Source organism: Cryptomeria japonica, chromosome 5, assembly GCF_030272615.1.
Source record: "Cryptomeria japonica chromosome 5, Sugi_1.0, whole genome shotgun sequence".
Classification (NCBI taxonomy): domain Eukaryota; kingdom Viridiplantae; phylum Streptophyta; class Pinopsida; order Cupressales; family Cupressaceae; genus Cryptomeria; species Cryptomeria japonica.
In genome coordinates this window covers 173912646-173925473 of record NC_081409.1, presented here as the reverse complement: position 1 = coordinate 173925473, position 12828 = coordinate 173912646, and the positions used below count along the sequence as shown (strand labels likewise).

The 12828-nt window shown below is 34.7% G+C and overlaps 1 protein-coding gene across 1 annotated transcript; it reads left to right on the top strand.

Annotated features, from left to right (window-relative positions):
- The first annotated feature begins 7706 nt into the window (after positions 1–7706).
- Positions 7707–10215, top strand: LOC131036212 (extensin-1). The gene is made up of 2 exons (XM_057968059.2): positions 7707–9496; positions 9860–10215. The coding sequence occupies exon 1, from the start codon at positions 8091–8093 to the stop codon at positions 9462–9464; it is 1374 nt and encodes a 457-aa protein (XP_057824042.2). The 5' UTR covers positions 7707–8090; the 3' UTR covers positions 9465–9496; positions 9860–10215.
- The last annotated feature ends 2613 nt before the right edge of the window (positions 10216–12828 follow it).

Genomic DNA, 12828 nt, shown 5'->3' with positions numbered 1-12828 from the left:
AATGCACATGCATTCGATCACACTACCTAGAGATCACTACTCAAAAGATAATGAACCAGAAGGATACAACCCTCAGGGAAGTCTCACTAACTACAATAATATTCAGACTATAATCCAGAAGAAATGAACTGAAAGAATAGCATCTCCAAATGCCTGATCACAATTTCGATTAAGCACAATTGTCTGCCCAGCTACACCGATCTCTTCTCAATATTAACACCGAAGGATAAATTACTTGTTCACACATACACCACTCTCTAGTAATGCAGACACAACATCGACACCTAAATTACATGAATATATCACCTATATATACAAATCATCATCCTTGATAACAAGGTCGACTAAACCCTCAACCCTCAATTACAAAATTACATCACATGATACAAAGATCAACTACTGGACCAATACAATTATTTACATGACATAACATGGACCTAATTAAAATTCCCAAATGCTCAACTCCACTAGAAATCATGCCAAGATCAACTGCAACACGCCACACCACTAGAAATACCACATAACACGAAAGTCATCACTGATTCATAGAAACCACCAAAAAATTGCACAACGATCAATGCAGATCACCAAAACAAATAGGACATGACTAAAAAACACCACCAAGCACGTAAGAATCATCAGGAATAGCTACGCCAACACCACTTATCAAATCTTCATCTGTCAATGTCTGAAAGATCAAGAACACAACCAATCAGCAACTATCACAAAGAAAGATAACTTGCAGAGTACCAAATCATGAACCATATGAAATAAAGATACACAACACCATCCCAAGCAATATCCCAAAGTTTCAGTACAAGATCTGATCACACCGAAATATACAAGAGGAAATACTGAACTCTACAAAATAGTGATCAACAAAACAAAACTGCAAAAACCGGATAATAAGATGTTCCCAATCTGCAAACATTAGAGAAAACACAATAATATACATTGGCATCAATGACAACAACATATCCTAGCAGCAACAATGACCAACAATCTCCAACAATATCCCCCTTTGGTATTGATGGCAACATATGGATGTGAAAAATAGTCAATGCAAACAAAGAAGATATCTCAAACAAACTCCCCCTAAGATCAAGACAGATAAAGCAGTTTTTCACATGATTTCTCTCCCCCTTTGACATCAATGCCAAAGATCTCAAAATAGATAACCAAATCATTATTCTCTCCCCAAAATAGAAACATGAATTTCAGGAATCTCTCCCCCACAGATACCAAATTGTTAGCAACAACAAAGAAGGAAGACTGAGAGGGGGGGGAGGGGTTAATTAGTCTTCACCAGATTGAAAAAAATTAATCACAAACACATATCTGATAAACTTCAATAACAACAAAGATAAGCAAATTGAAAGCACAACACACAACACCAAGATTTTGACGTGAAAAACCCAGTTAAGGGAAAACCCACGGTGGGAACGTACCCATAGTAAGATGATACTTTGCACTAGCATGTGAAAATATTACAATGGGGAATGCACATGCATTTAGGCACACTACCCAGAGCTCACTGCTCAAAAGATAATGAACCGAAAGGCTACAACCCTCAAGGAAGTCTCACTGACTTACAATAATATTCAGACTACAATCTAGAAGAAATGAATTGAAAGAATAGCATCTCCAAATGCTTGATCATAGTTCCGGTTAAGTACAGTTGTCTGCCCAACAACACCGATCTCTTCTCAATCTTAACATCGAAGGATAAATCACTTGTTCTCACATACACCACTCTCTGATAATGCAGACACAACATCGACACCTAAATTACATGAATATATCACCTATATGTACAAATCATCAACCTTGACAACAAGATCGACTAAACCCTCAACTCGCAATTACAAAATTACATCATGATACAAAGATCGACCACCAGACCAATATAATGATTTACATGACATAACATGGACCTAATTCAAATTCCCAAATGCTCAACTCCACTAGAAATCACACTAAGATAACCCGCAACATGCCACATCACCAGAAATACCGCATAACACAAGTCATCACTGGTTCATAGAAACCACCAAAAAATCACACAATGATCAATGTAGATCACCAAAACAAATAGGACATGACTAGGAAACACCAACAAGCACGTTAGAATCATCAGGAATAGCTACGCCAACATCGCTTATCAAATCTTCATCTGTCAACGTCTAAAAGCTCAAGAACACAACCAATTAACAACTGTCACTAAGAAAGATAACTTGCTGAGTACAAATCACGAACCATATGAAATGAAGATACACAAGACCATCCCAAACAATATCCCAAAGTTTCAGCACAAGATCTGATCACACCAGAATATACCAGAGGAAATACCGAACTTTGCAAATTAGTGATCAACAAAACAAAACTACAAAAACCAGATCATAAGATCTTCCCAATTTGCAAACACCAGAGCAAACACAAGAATGTGTTGACATTAATGACAACAACATATCCTAGTAGCAACAATGACCAACAATTTCCAACAATCTACCCCTTCGACATTGATGGCAACATATGGATGTGAAAAATAGTCAATGCAAAGAGAGAAGATATTTCCAACAAACTCCCCCTAAGATCAAGACAGATAAAGCAGTTTTTCACATGATTTATCTCCCCCTTTGACAACAATGCCAAATATCTCAAAATAGATAACCAAATCATGATTCTCTCCCCAAAACAGAAACATGAATTTCAGGAATCTCTCCCCCACAAATACCTAATTGTTAGCAGCAACAAAGAAGGAAGATTGAGAGGGGGGTGAATTAGTCTTCACCGGATTGAAAAAACTTGATCTGATAAACTACAATAACAACAAAGATAAGCAAATTGAAAAAACAACACACACCACCAAGATTTTGACGTGGAAAACCCGCTTAAGGGAAAAACTATGGTGGGAACCTATCCACAGTAAGATGATACTCTGCAGTAGTATGTGAAAATATTACAATGGGGAATGCACATGCATTCAGGCACACTGCCTAGAGCTCACCACCCAAAAATAATGAACTGGAAGGCTACAACCCTCAATGAAGTCTCACTGACTTACAATAATATTCGAACTACAATCCAGAAGAAATGAACTGAAAGAATAACATCTCCAAATGCCCGATCATAGTTCCGGTTAAGCACAATTGTCTGCCCAACAACACCGATCCCTTCTCAATATTAACACCAAAGGATAAATCACTTGTTCACACATACACCACTCTCTGATAATGTAGACACAACATCAACACCTAAATTACATGAATATATCACCTATATATACAAATCGTCAACCTTGACAACAAGGTCGACTAAACCCTCAAACCTCAATTACAAAATTACATCACACGATACAAAGATCGAGCACCAGACCAATATAATGATTTACATGACATAACATGGACCTAATTCAAATTCATAAACACTCAACTCCACTGGAAATCACGCCAAGATCAATCGCAACACGCTACACCAGAAATACCGCATAACATGAAAGTCATCACCGGTTCATAGAAACCACCAAAAAATCACACAACAATCAATGTAGATCACCAAAAAAAATAGGACATGACTAGGAAACACCAGCAAGCACGTTAGAATCATCAGGAACAGCTGCGCCAACACCACATGAAATCTTGATCTGTCAATGCCTGAAAGCTAAAGAACACAACCAAATAACAAGTGTCATGAAGAAAGATAACTTGAGGAGTACCAAATCACGAACCATATGACAAGAAGATACACAAGACCATCCCAAAAAATATCCCAAAGTCTTAGCACAAGATCTGATCATACCGGAATATACCGGAGGAGATATTGAACTCTGGAAAATAGTGATCAACAAAACAAAACTGCAAAAACCGGATCATAAAATCTTTCCAATCTGCAAACACTGGAGCAAACATAGGAATATGTTGACATCAATGACAATAACATATCCTAGCAGCAACAATGACCAACAATCTCCAACAATCTCCCCCTTTGGCATTGATGGCAACATATGGATGTGAAAAACAGTCAATGCAAAGAAAGAAGATATCTCCAACAAACTCCCCCTAAGATCAAGAAAGATAAAGTATTTTTTCACATGATTTCTCTCCTCCTTTGACAACAATGCCAAAGATCTCAAAACAGATAAAATCATGATTCTCTCCCCAAAACAGAAATATGAATTTCAAGAATCTGTCCCCAAAAAATACCAAATTGTTAGCAGCAACAAAGAAGGAAGACTGAGAGGAGGGGGGGTGAAATAGTCTTCACTGGATTGAACAAACTTAATCACAAACATAGATCTGATAAATTGCAATAACAACAAAGATAAGCAAATTGAAAGCACAACACACAACACCAAAATTTTGATGTGGAAAACCCACGATGGGAATCTACCCACAGTAAGATGATACTTTGCAGTCGTATGTGAAAATATTACAATGGGGAATGCACATGCATTCAGGCACACTGCCTAGAGCTCACTGTTCAAATGATAATGAACCGGAAGGTTGTAACCCTCAAGGAAGCCTCACTGACTTACAATAATATTCGAACTACAATTTGGAAGAAATGAACTGAAAGAATAGAATCTCCAAATGCCTGATCACGGTTCCAGTTAAGCACAATTGTCTGCCCAACAATACTGATCTCTTCTCAATCTTAACACCGAAGGATAAATCATTTTTTCGCACATACACCACTCTCTGATAATGTAGACACAACATCGACACCTAAATTACATGAATATATCACCTATATATACAAATCATCGACCTTGACAACATGGTCGGCTAAACCCTCAACCCTCAATTACAAAATTACATCACACGATACAAAGATCGACCATCGGACCAATATAATGATTTACATGACATAACATGGACCTAATTCAAATTCCCAAATGCTCAATTCCACTAGAAATCATGCCGAGATCAACCGCAACACGCTACACCACTAGAAATACTGCATAACACGAAAGTCATCACCGGTTCATAGAAACCACCAAAAAATTGCACAATGATCAATGCAGATCACCAAAACAAATAGGACACGACTAGGAAACACCAACAATCATGTTAGAATCATCAGGAATAGCTGTGCCAACACCACTTATCAAATCTTCATCTGTCAACGTCTGAAAGCTCAAGAACACAGCCAATCAACAACTGCCACGAAGAAAGATAACTTGCAGAGTACCACAAACCATATGAAATGAAGATACACAAGACCATCCCAAACAATATCCCAAAGTTTCATCACAAGATCTGATCACATCGGAATATACCGAAGGAAATTCTGAACTCTGCAAAATAGTGATCAACAAAACAAAACTGCAAAAACCAGATCATAAGATCTTCCCAATCTGCAAACACCGGAGCAAACACAATAATATGTTGACATCAATGACAACAACATATCCTAGCAGCAACAATGACCAACAATCTCCAACAGTGAACCACTACTCATTACACATGGGTCAATGAATTTGACTTGAAAACTACATTATTGAATCTTGATAGCAATATCATAATTTGACTTGTTGTGGAAAATATCTCCTACTTGTCAACATCATTTCTTGTTAATGAAAAATAAATAATATAATTCTTTGTCATGTATAAACATATAATGTAGATAAGTCATAACTTATGAAAATCTACTGATCCAATATCATGCTAACAAAGTCTAATTATAAAGGTGGTCTCTAACAACTAATGTTGATAATTCAAATAATTAAGTTATTAGTAACAAAATAAGTGAGACTTAGACCTTTTAGGACCTTTTTTCACACCAATCAAGTTTGATTGAGGTATTTATTTTTTGTCTCAAGTAATAAGATTAAAGCACATGTCATAATCTTATGTTGTTCCATGTTTGATCCTTATTTATATATAGAATGAAATTTCTTTGTAAAGTAAGTTGTATATTTGCATCCTTCAAAAATTCATTTACTTTTTCATCTTGGGTCTCTTAGTGCTTCCATTGAAGCTACTTGATCTTGATTGACTATCTCCATAGCCAAATATTACATGATATCAAAACATTTTGTATAAAATCTTACACCACCTTACATTTTCAAGTCCACCCATCTTTTTTGAAATATAATATATGTTAAAAAGATTTTACAATTAATATAAATTTATATTTCATCTATATTTGTCAACAAATTCTTATTTGAGAAACATCTAATTTGAAATTTTCGAAGATGATTATCAATACAAAGTAATCCCCTTTTTAAATAAAATGACATGACTATCTAAATTGAGCTCAAATAACAAACATTGTAAGGTGTAGGTTTATTCCCAAGAGCTTGGAGAGTAAGCATATTGACCAATACAAAAGAAAACATATCAACTCATACAAGAGCAGTTTGAACCAATTTGAACAATGAAATAAGATGAAAGAATTTTAATAACATACATGGGACCAAATTGTTTAAAGAACCAAGAACTGCATCCTAATACAATATAAAGACTGCAATAACTAGACTTTAGAGTAGAAAACACTAGACTTTAGAGTAGAAAACTCATGTCTTGTCCTTACCTCTTACCTCTTACAGACACTCATAATTCACAATTAAACTTTCTCATATTTATAAAACTTAGAGAACAAACATATCGACCCAAAGAAAACACCGACTCATGTCAAAACAATTTAAATCAATTTAAATAATAAAATGAAATGAAAACTTATTAATGATATGCACGAGACCAAACTATCTAAAGAACCAAGAGCCCCATCCTTAATACAATATAAAGACTATGCAATAACTAGACTTTAGAGTAGAAAACTCATGTCTTATCCTTACCTCTTACCTCTTACAGACACTCATAATTCACAATTAAACTTTCTCATATTTATAAAACTTAGAGAACAAACATATCGACCCAAAGAAAACACCGACTCATGTCAAAACAATTTAAATCAATTTAAATAATAAAATGAAATGAAAACTTATTAATGATATGCACGAGACCAAACTATCTAAAGAACCAAGAGCCCCATCCTTAATACAATATAAAGACTATGCAATAACTAGACTTTAGAGTAGAAAACTCATGTCTTGTCCTTACCTCTTACCTCTTACAGACACTCATAATTCACAATTAAACTTTCTCATATTTATAAAACTTAAAGAACAAACATATCGACCCAAAGAAAACACCGACTCATGTCAAAACAATTTAAAACAATTTAAATAATAAAATGAAATGAAAACTTATTAATGATATGCACGAGACCAAACTATCTAAAGAACCAAGAGCCCCATCCTTAATAAAATATAAAAGGCTACACGATAACCAGTCTATGAAGTAGGAAACTCTTGTCGTCCTTGTCTCTCGCCGACGCTGAATTCACAAACAACCAGTCAATTTGTGTCGACTACTTTTTCCTCTTGAATTTACAACTACAGTGAAAACATCGTCACCTGACGTTGCACAACTTATCAGATATCCTGTACAGGACGGCTTACATGTACTCCAAACTCCATGGACTGCACCCCGAGCTCTCTGATTGAATCTCAACCATTGTCAACACCGCCTATTTGCCTACACAAATTTCAAAAAAACCCATGTAAAATCTTGAAGTAAAGACAAAGAGATATGGAGGTGCTGGTGGATCCACTCACTCACCTGCCTCATCACGGAAAACAGTTGTAAACTATAAAGACAGATTGTTAACAAAGAATCTGTACATCTCAGTTCTCAAATCTGAAGGCGAAAATCGTATTCAAGTGGCGTTTGAGTCAGGGTAGGACGGTAGGGTCAAGATTTGTTCACCTACTCACTCTGCATGCCTGCCATTTTTCCTCGATACTGTAAAAAACAGTTCGCATAACGTAACAAAAAAGCATGGATGTAACTGAAGTTGTTAACGGGCAAATGATTTGGTTGGGTTATCAATTTAAAAATGAGAGGGAGTAGATTTAGAATAATAGAATAACTGCAATCGTTAAAGGTGGTGGTGTTCAGTAAAAGAAGGTGCACTAGATCACGCTACATTATTAAAAAAATTAATGCCCATAAAGTTGAGTCCATGTTAAAGGTGTAAGCATTTATAAGTAGCAGAAGGGTCAGTGGTTCAGTGCAAAGGCAGCCATGGCTGAAAGCAGAGGAGGATTCAATGCAATGGTGGCGTTTGGAGTTGTAATGTGGCTCAGCCTCTGTTTGGGCGGCGCAGATGCAACGTTCTGGAGTTTTCCTCCACTTCCTCCATTTCATGGAATCCCCCCCGTGAAAGGATTTCCTCCCCTGCCTCCTTTTCATGGCTTTCCCAAATATCCTCCCCCAATTTCTTTTCCTCCCCACATACCCATTACAAAACCGCCGCCAAAGTACATCCCTCCGCCCATACCCATTACTAAGCCGCCGCCAAAATACCTCCCTCCCCATATCCCCATTACTAAGCCGCCGCCAAAATACCTCCCTCCCCATATCCCCATTACAAAGCCGCCGCCAAAATACTTCCCTCCACCAGTTTATCACTACAAATCACCACCTCCACCTGTTTATTACTACAAATCACCTCCTCCACCAATTTACAAGCCCAAATTCCCTCCACCCATTTATAAGCCCAAATTCCCTCCACCAATTTATCACTACAAATCACCACCTCCACCAGTACATGTTGTAAAACCAGGGTCACCTTATCATTACAAATCGCCACCTCCACCATTACACCACCACCACCACCACCATCACCATCACCACCACCTTCCTCCACCACCCCACCATGAAGTAAAGCCTGGTTCTCCCTACTATTACAAATCTCCACCGCCTCCGTTTTACAAGCCCAAAATTCCTCCGCCTGTTTACAAGCCTCCACCAGTATATAAACCTCTGCCGCCACCAATTGTGCATAAGCCTCTGCCGCCGCCATTTGTGCACCCTCTGCCACCGCCATTTCACTTAACATTTCCCCCATTACCCCCCTTCAAAGAACCGCCCCCTTTCACATTTCCACCATTCCCTGGTCATAAATTGCCACCTCTGCCGCCGCCATTTGTGCATAAACCGCCAGTTTATCATCCCCCAGTCCACTACTATTACAAATCCCCACCGCCCCCAGTTTACAAGCCCAAAATTCCTCCGCCGGTATACAAACCCCTTCCGCCGCCATTCCATAAACCCCTGCCTCCACCATTAGTGCATAAACCACCAGTTCACTACTATTACAAGTCTCCGCCGCCACCAGTTTACAAGCCCAAAATTCCTCCGCCGGTATATAAACCCCTGCCGCCGCCAATTGTCCACAAACCTCTCCCGCCGCCAATTGTGCACAAACCTCTCCCGCCGCCAATAGTGCATAAGCCTCTGCCGCCGCCATTTCACTTAACATTTCCCCCATTACCTCCCTTCAAAAAACCGCCGCCATTCACATTTCCGCCATTCCCTGGTCATAAATTGCCACCACCTTTTCACTTCACATTTCCACCATTCCCCAAGTATCCCACGCCTCCTCACAAGGCTTGATCAATTATTCAGGCGCCGCCATGCCTACAAATGTAAGTTATCTTCAAGCTTGTGTTTTTAAGTTACTGTTTGTAGCTATATATTTGTGTTATTCTCGATCAATCAATGAAAAAAAGCTAATGTAGTATAAATAAGAGTTCATCATGTTTCTGGATTGATTGTGTGATTTTTGCATCAATATTTCTGATCTCAAGCTTTTCTAAGTTCTTTGAAATCTCGATGATAGATCACACTATCGATCATAGAGTTGTGATGTAAAATGTGGATTAAAAAAAAACGTACCATCAATCTATCAATCCAGAAACAACAGAAAAAACATTCCTTAATAAATAAGAGTTCCAGTTATTCTGGATTTAATGGTTTACAACCCTGTTTTTAAATTGTCTGTGTTGCAGAATACAACAGCTGAGGAACTATTGTTGGGTGGAGCAATTTCTGTAGCTGCCAAATAAAATCATACTGTGTAATTCCTATGCATTGTTTAAATAAATGTAGTTGTTATCATTGTGAGAGACGTCGGAGTTCCAGACAAAATCTTTCACTGAGATCAGTTAGGTTGAGATTATTGCATTGTTAGGCAATGCGGTGTGTGTTGTGTAAGTTGTGTTTCATTCATTGAAGTTGAGTTTAGCTCTGGTGGGCATTGATGAACTGCACGTTGTATATCATCTTCTGTCGTATATATATATATATGACATTGGAATAAATTCTTTCTCTTTCTTTTGCTATATGATTCAGTGATTTTTCTTAAGATTTATTTGAGAATTTTGATTTGAAATAGATTATTTTGTGATGTGTTCTTATAATATTATAATCTATTTTAAATAAATAATTTTTATCTCTTTATCTTTGTTTAAAATAATATTTAAATGATAATTTGAAATAAACATAAAGATGAAAGTTTTTTGGATGAAAATAGTGTTTAAATATATTTATTAAGGTTTAAATTCTTTGGATGCATGTTTAAGATTTAATTTTGATTGATTTCTTACTTGAAATAGATTAGCTTTTTAATATGTTCTTATAATATTATAATTTATTTTAAAAAATAAAAATACGATTTTATCTTTATATTTTTATTTAAATAATATATAAGTAATAATTTAAAATAATCATAAAGATGGAAGTCTTATATTTTGTTAAGAGTATCTAAAGGACATCTAGTTTGTGAGATTAATTACACATACTTAAAATTATTTTAGTGCAAGATATATTCAAATAAAATTAAAGGATTTGAAAATGTTACAATCCTTAAATACATCTTTTGAAAAATGGATTATATAAGATGTGGCATTTAGTTTTAAAGTTGTGATCACTTTTACAAGAGGGTGACTGTCATTAATATGAATTATTTTATAAATTATATATTTCTTAATGCAACATTTAAAAGATAATAGATTGTTTATGATAGATAATAGTCTAAATTATTTGCATCAATATTTTAAAAATGAGTGATTGTTACTAATATAAATAATTAATAGTATATATTATGTACATTTTAAAAGATGATTAAAAATTAAATTATAATTACATTTGTATTTTTATTCATATTAATTTGATTTTTTTTTGTCAAAATTTGACATTTCTAATATTAATTGTTGACCTTTTTTGCTTTTAACATTTTGTAGACACTTAAATTATTTTTCTAAACATTCACTATTAATAATCATTAATCCTTTGCTATTAATCAATTATATATTATATCATTTATTATACCATTATCATCATATCATTTTTTTATCACATTTATCATTTATTATCACAATTATATTATTATTACCATTTTTCATAATTCAATCAATCAATTAAAAAATATTTTATTATTTAATTAATTTGAACTAATCATATATTTTTAATAAACAAACAAAATTTATAATTTTTGACTTAGAAGTTAACTCATTCTTCTAAATAGTAATTTCTCATCTTCATTATCCATTTAATCAATTAATTCAATTCATTATTACCCTCTAAGAGTTTGAAATGATATTTTTCTTTAAGAGTTAGGTCAACTTCTGCACTTTTCCAAGTTAACTCCACAAATAGTTCAATTAACTTTTGGTCTTTGATCATATATCCACAAAATTCATTTGATTTAAAAAAAATCTATAAATAAATTATTCTAGTATCATTAATGATATCAACTCTTTTATGTAAGTTTCATTATCAAAATAAAACACAATTGTGCGACTAAGTTTCATCCATATCCCTTCACAAGAAAGTCGCTGTAGTACAATCTTGATGTTTATAGTGAAGCTAGTAATCAAGACATGTTCTTTATTTGTACTTTGAAACCTTGAAATGTGTATGTGTATTATATGCGCGCGCGTGCACACACACACACACACACACGTATATACATACATATACACACATATACATATACATATACATATATACATTTATACATACATACATGTAGATTTATTGTCCTTTTAGTTGATTATAAAGACCAATTTTTTCCAAGAGTCTCTTGACATAAAAAATGCCACAATTGCATCTAGAGAGATTGAGAGATAAATTTTAAAATATAACACTATTTTTATTGCGAAGAAACCTTTTTTTATGTTATGTAGGTTACTTGGCATTTTGATCACACACAAGTTTTTTTTTTTTAGTTTGATTTGTAGATTGTCTTGTCCTTTTAGATGATTATAAAGACCAATTTTTTCTAAAAGTCTCTTGACATAAAAAATGCCACAATTGCATCTAGAGAGATTGAGAGATAAAATTTTGACATATAACACTATTTTTATTGCGAATAAACCTTTTTTAATGTTATGTAGGTTACTTGGCATTTTGATCGCACAAACTTCCATATGGAGGTATGTTAGTATTGTATTGACTATATATTGTCTATTGATATATTCATTAAATTTTTTTGCTACATGCTTTATAAATTTATCATATAACTTTTTACCTATTATGTATACACATGCGAGGGTCTACACACATGTATATATTCACAAACTTGTTGAGGTATAATGATTTCAAATTCATACTTCATTTTCAAAACTTCAAATGATCACAATTTCGTGTACACAATCCAAAGTTTGTGATGGTACACTTTATTTTTTTTACTGTTCCTTTAAATGAAATTATATTATGTCATAAGTCCAAACTGTTGGGTATATGAAGCCCAACAGTTGCATGACTGTTCATCTTCCTAGACTCTTTGTTTCATGGCTGAATATCTTTATATAATGACTATGTGCAGCCCATGTATTTGAGTTGATTTAATGAAGTGATTCCTGCTTTGAGTGTGGATGCAGGCAAATTTGCTGAACCACGATAAATTGTGTGTTGTCTCTTTTATTCCTTCATTATGTTTTTGTTATCATTTTTCTCTGCTCATTCTAATCTTTAC

Bases quoted from the DNA above. Each gene is read 5' to 3' on its own strand.
- LOC131036212 (XM_057968059.2), top strand. From the start codon at position 8,091: ATGGCTGAAAGCAGAGGAGGATTCAATGCAATGGTGGCGTTTGGAGTT.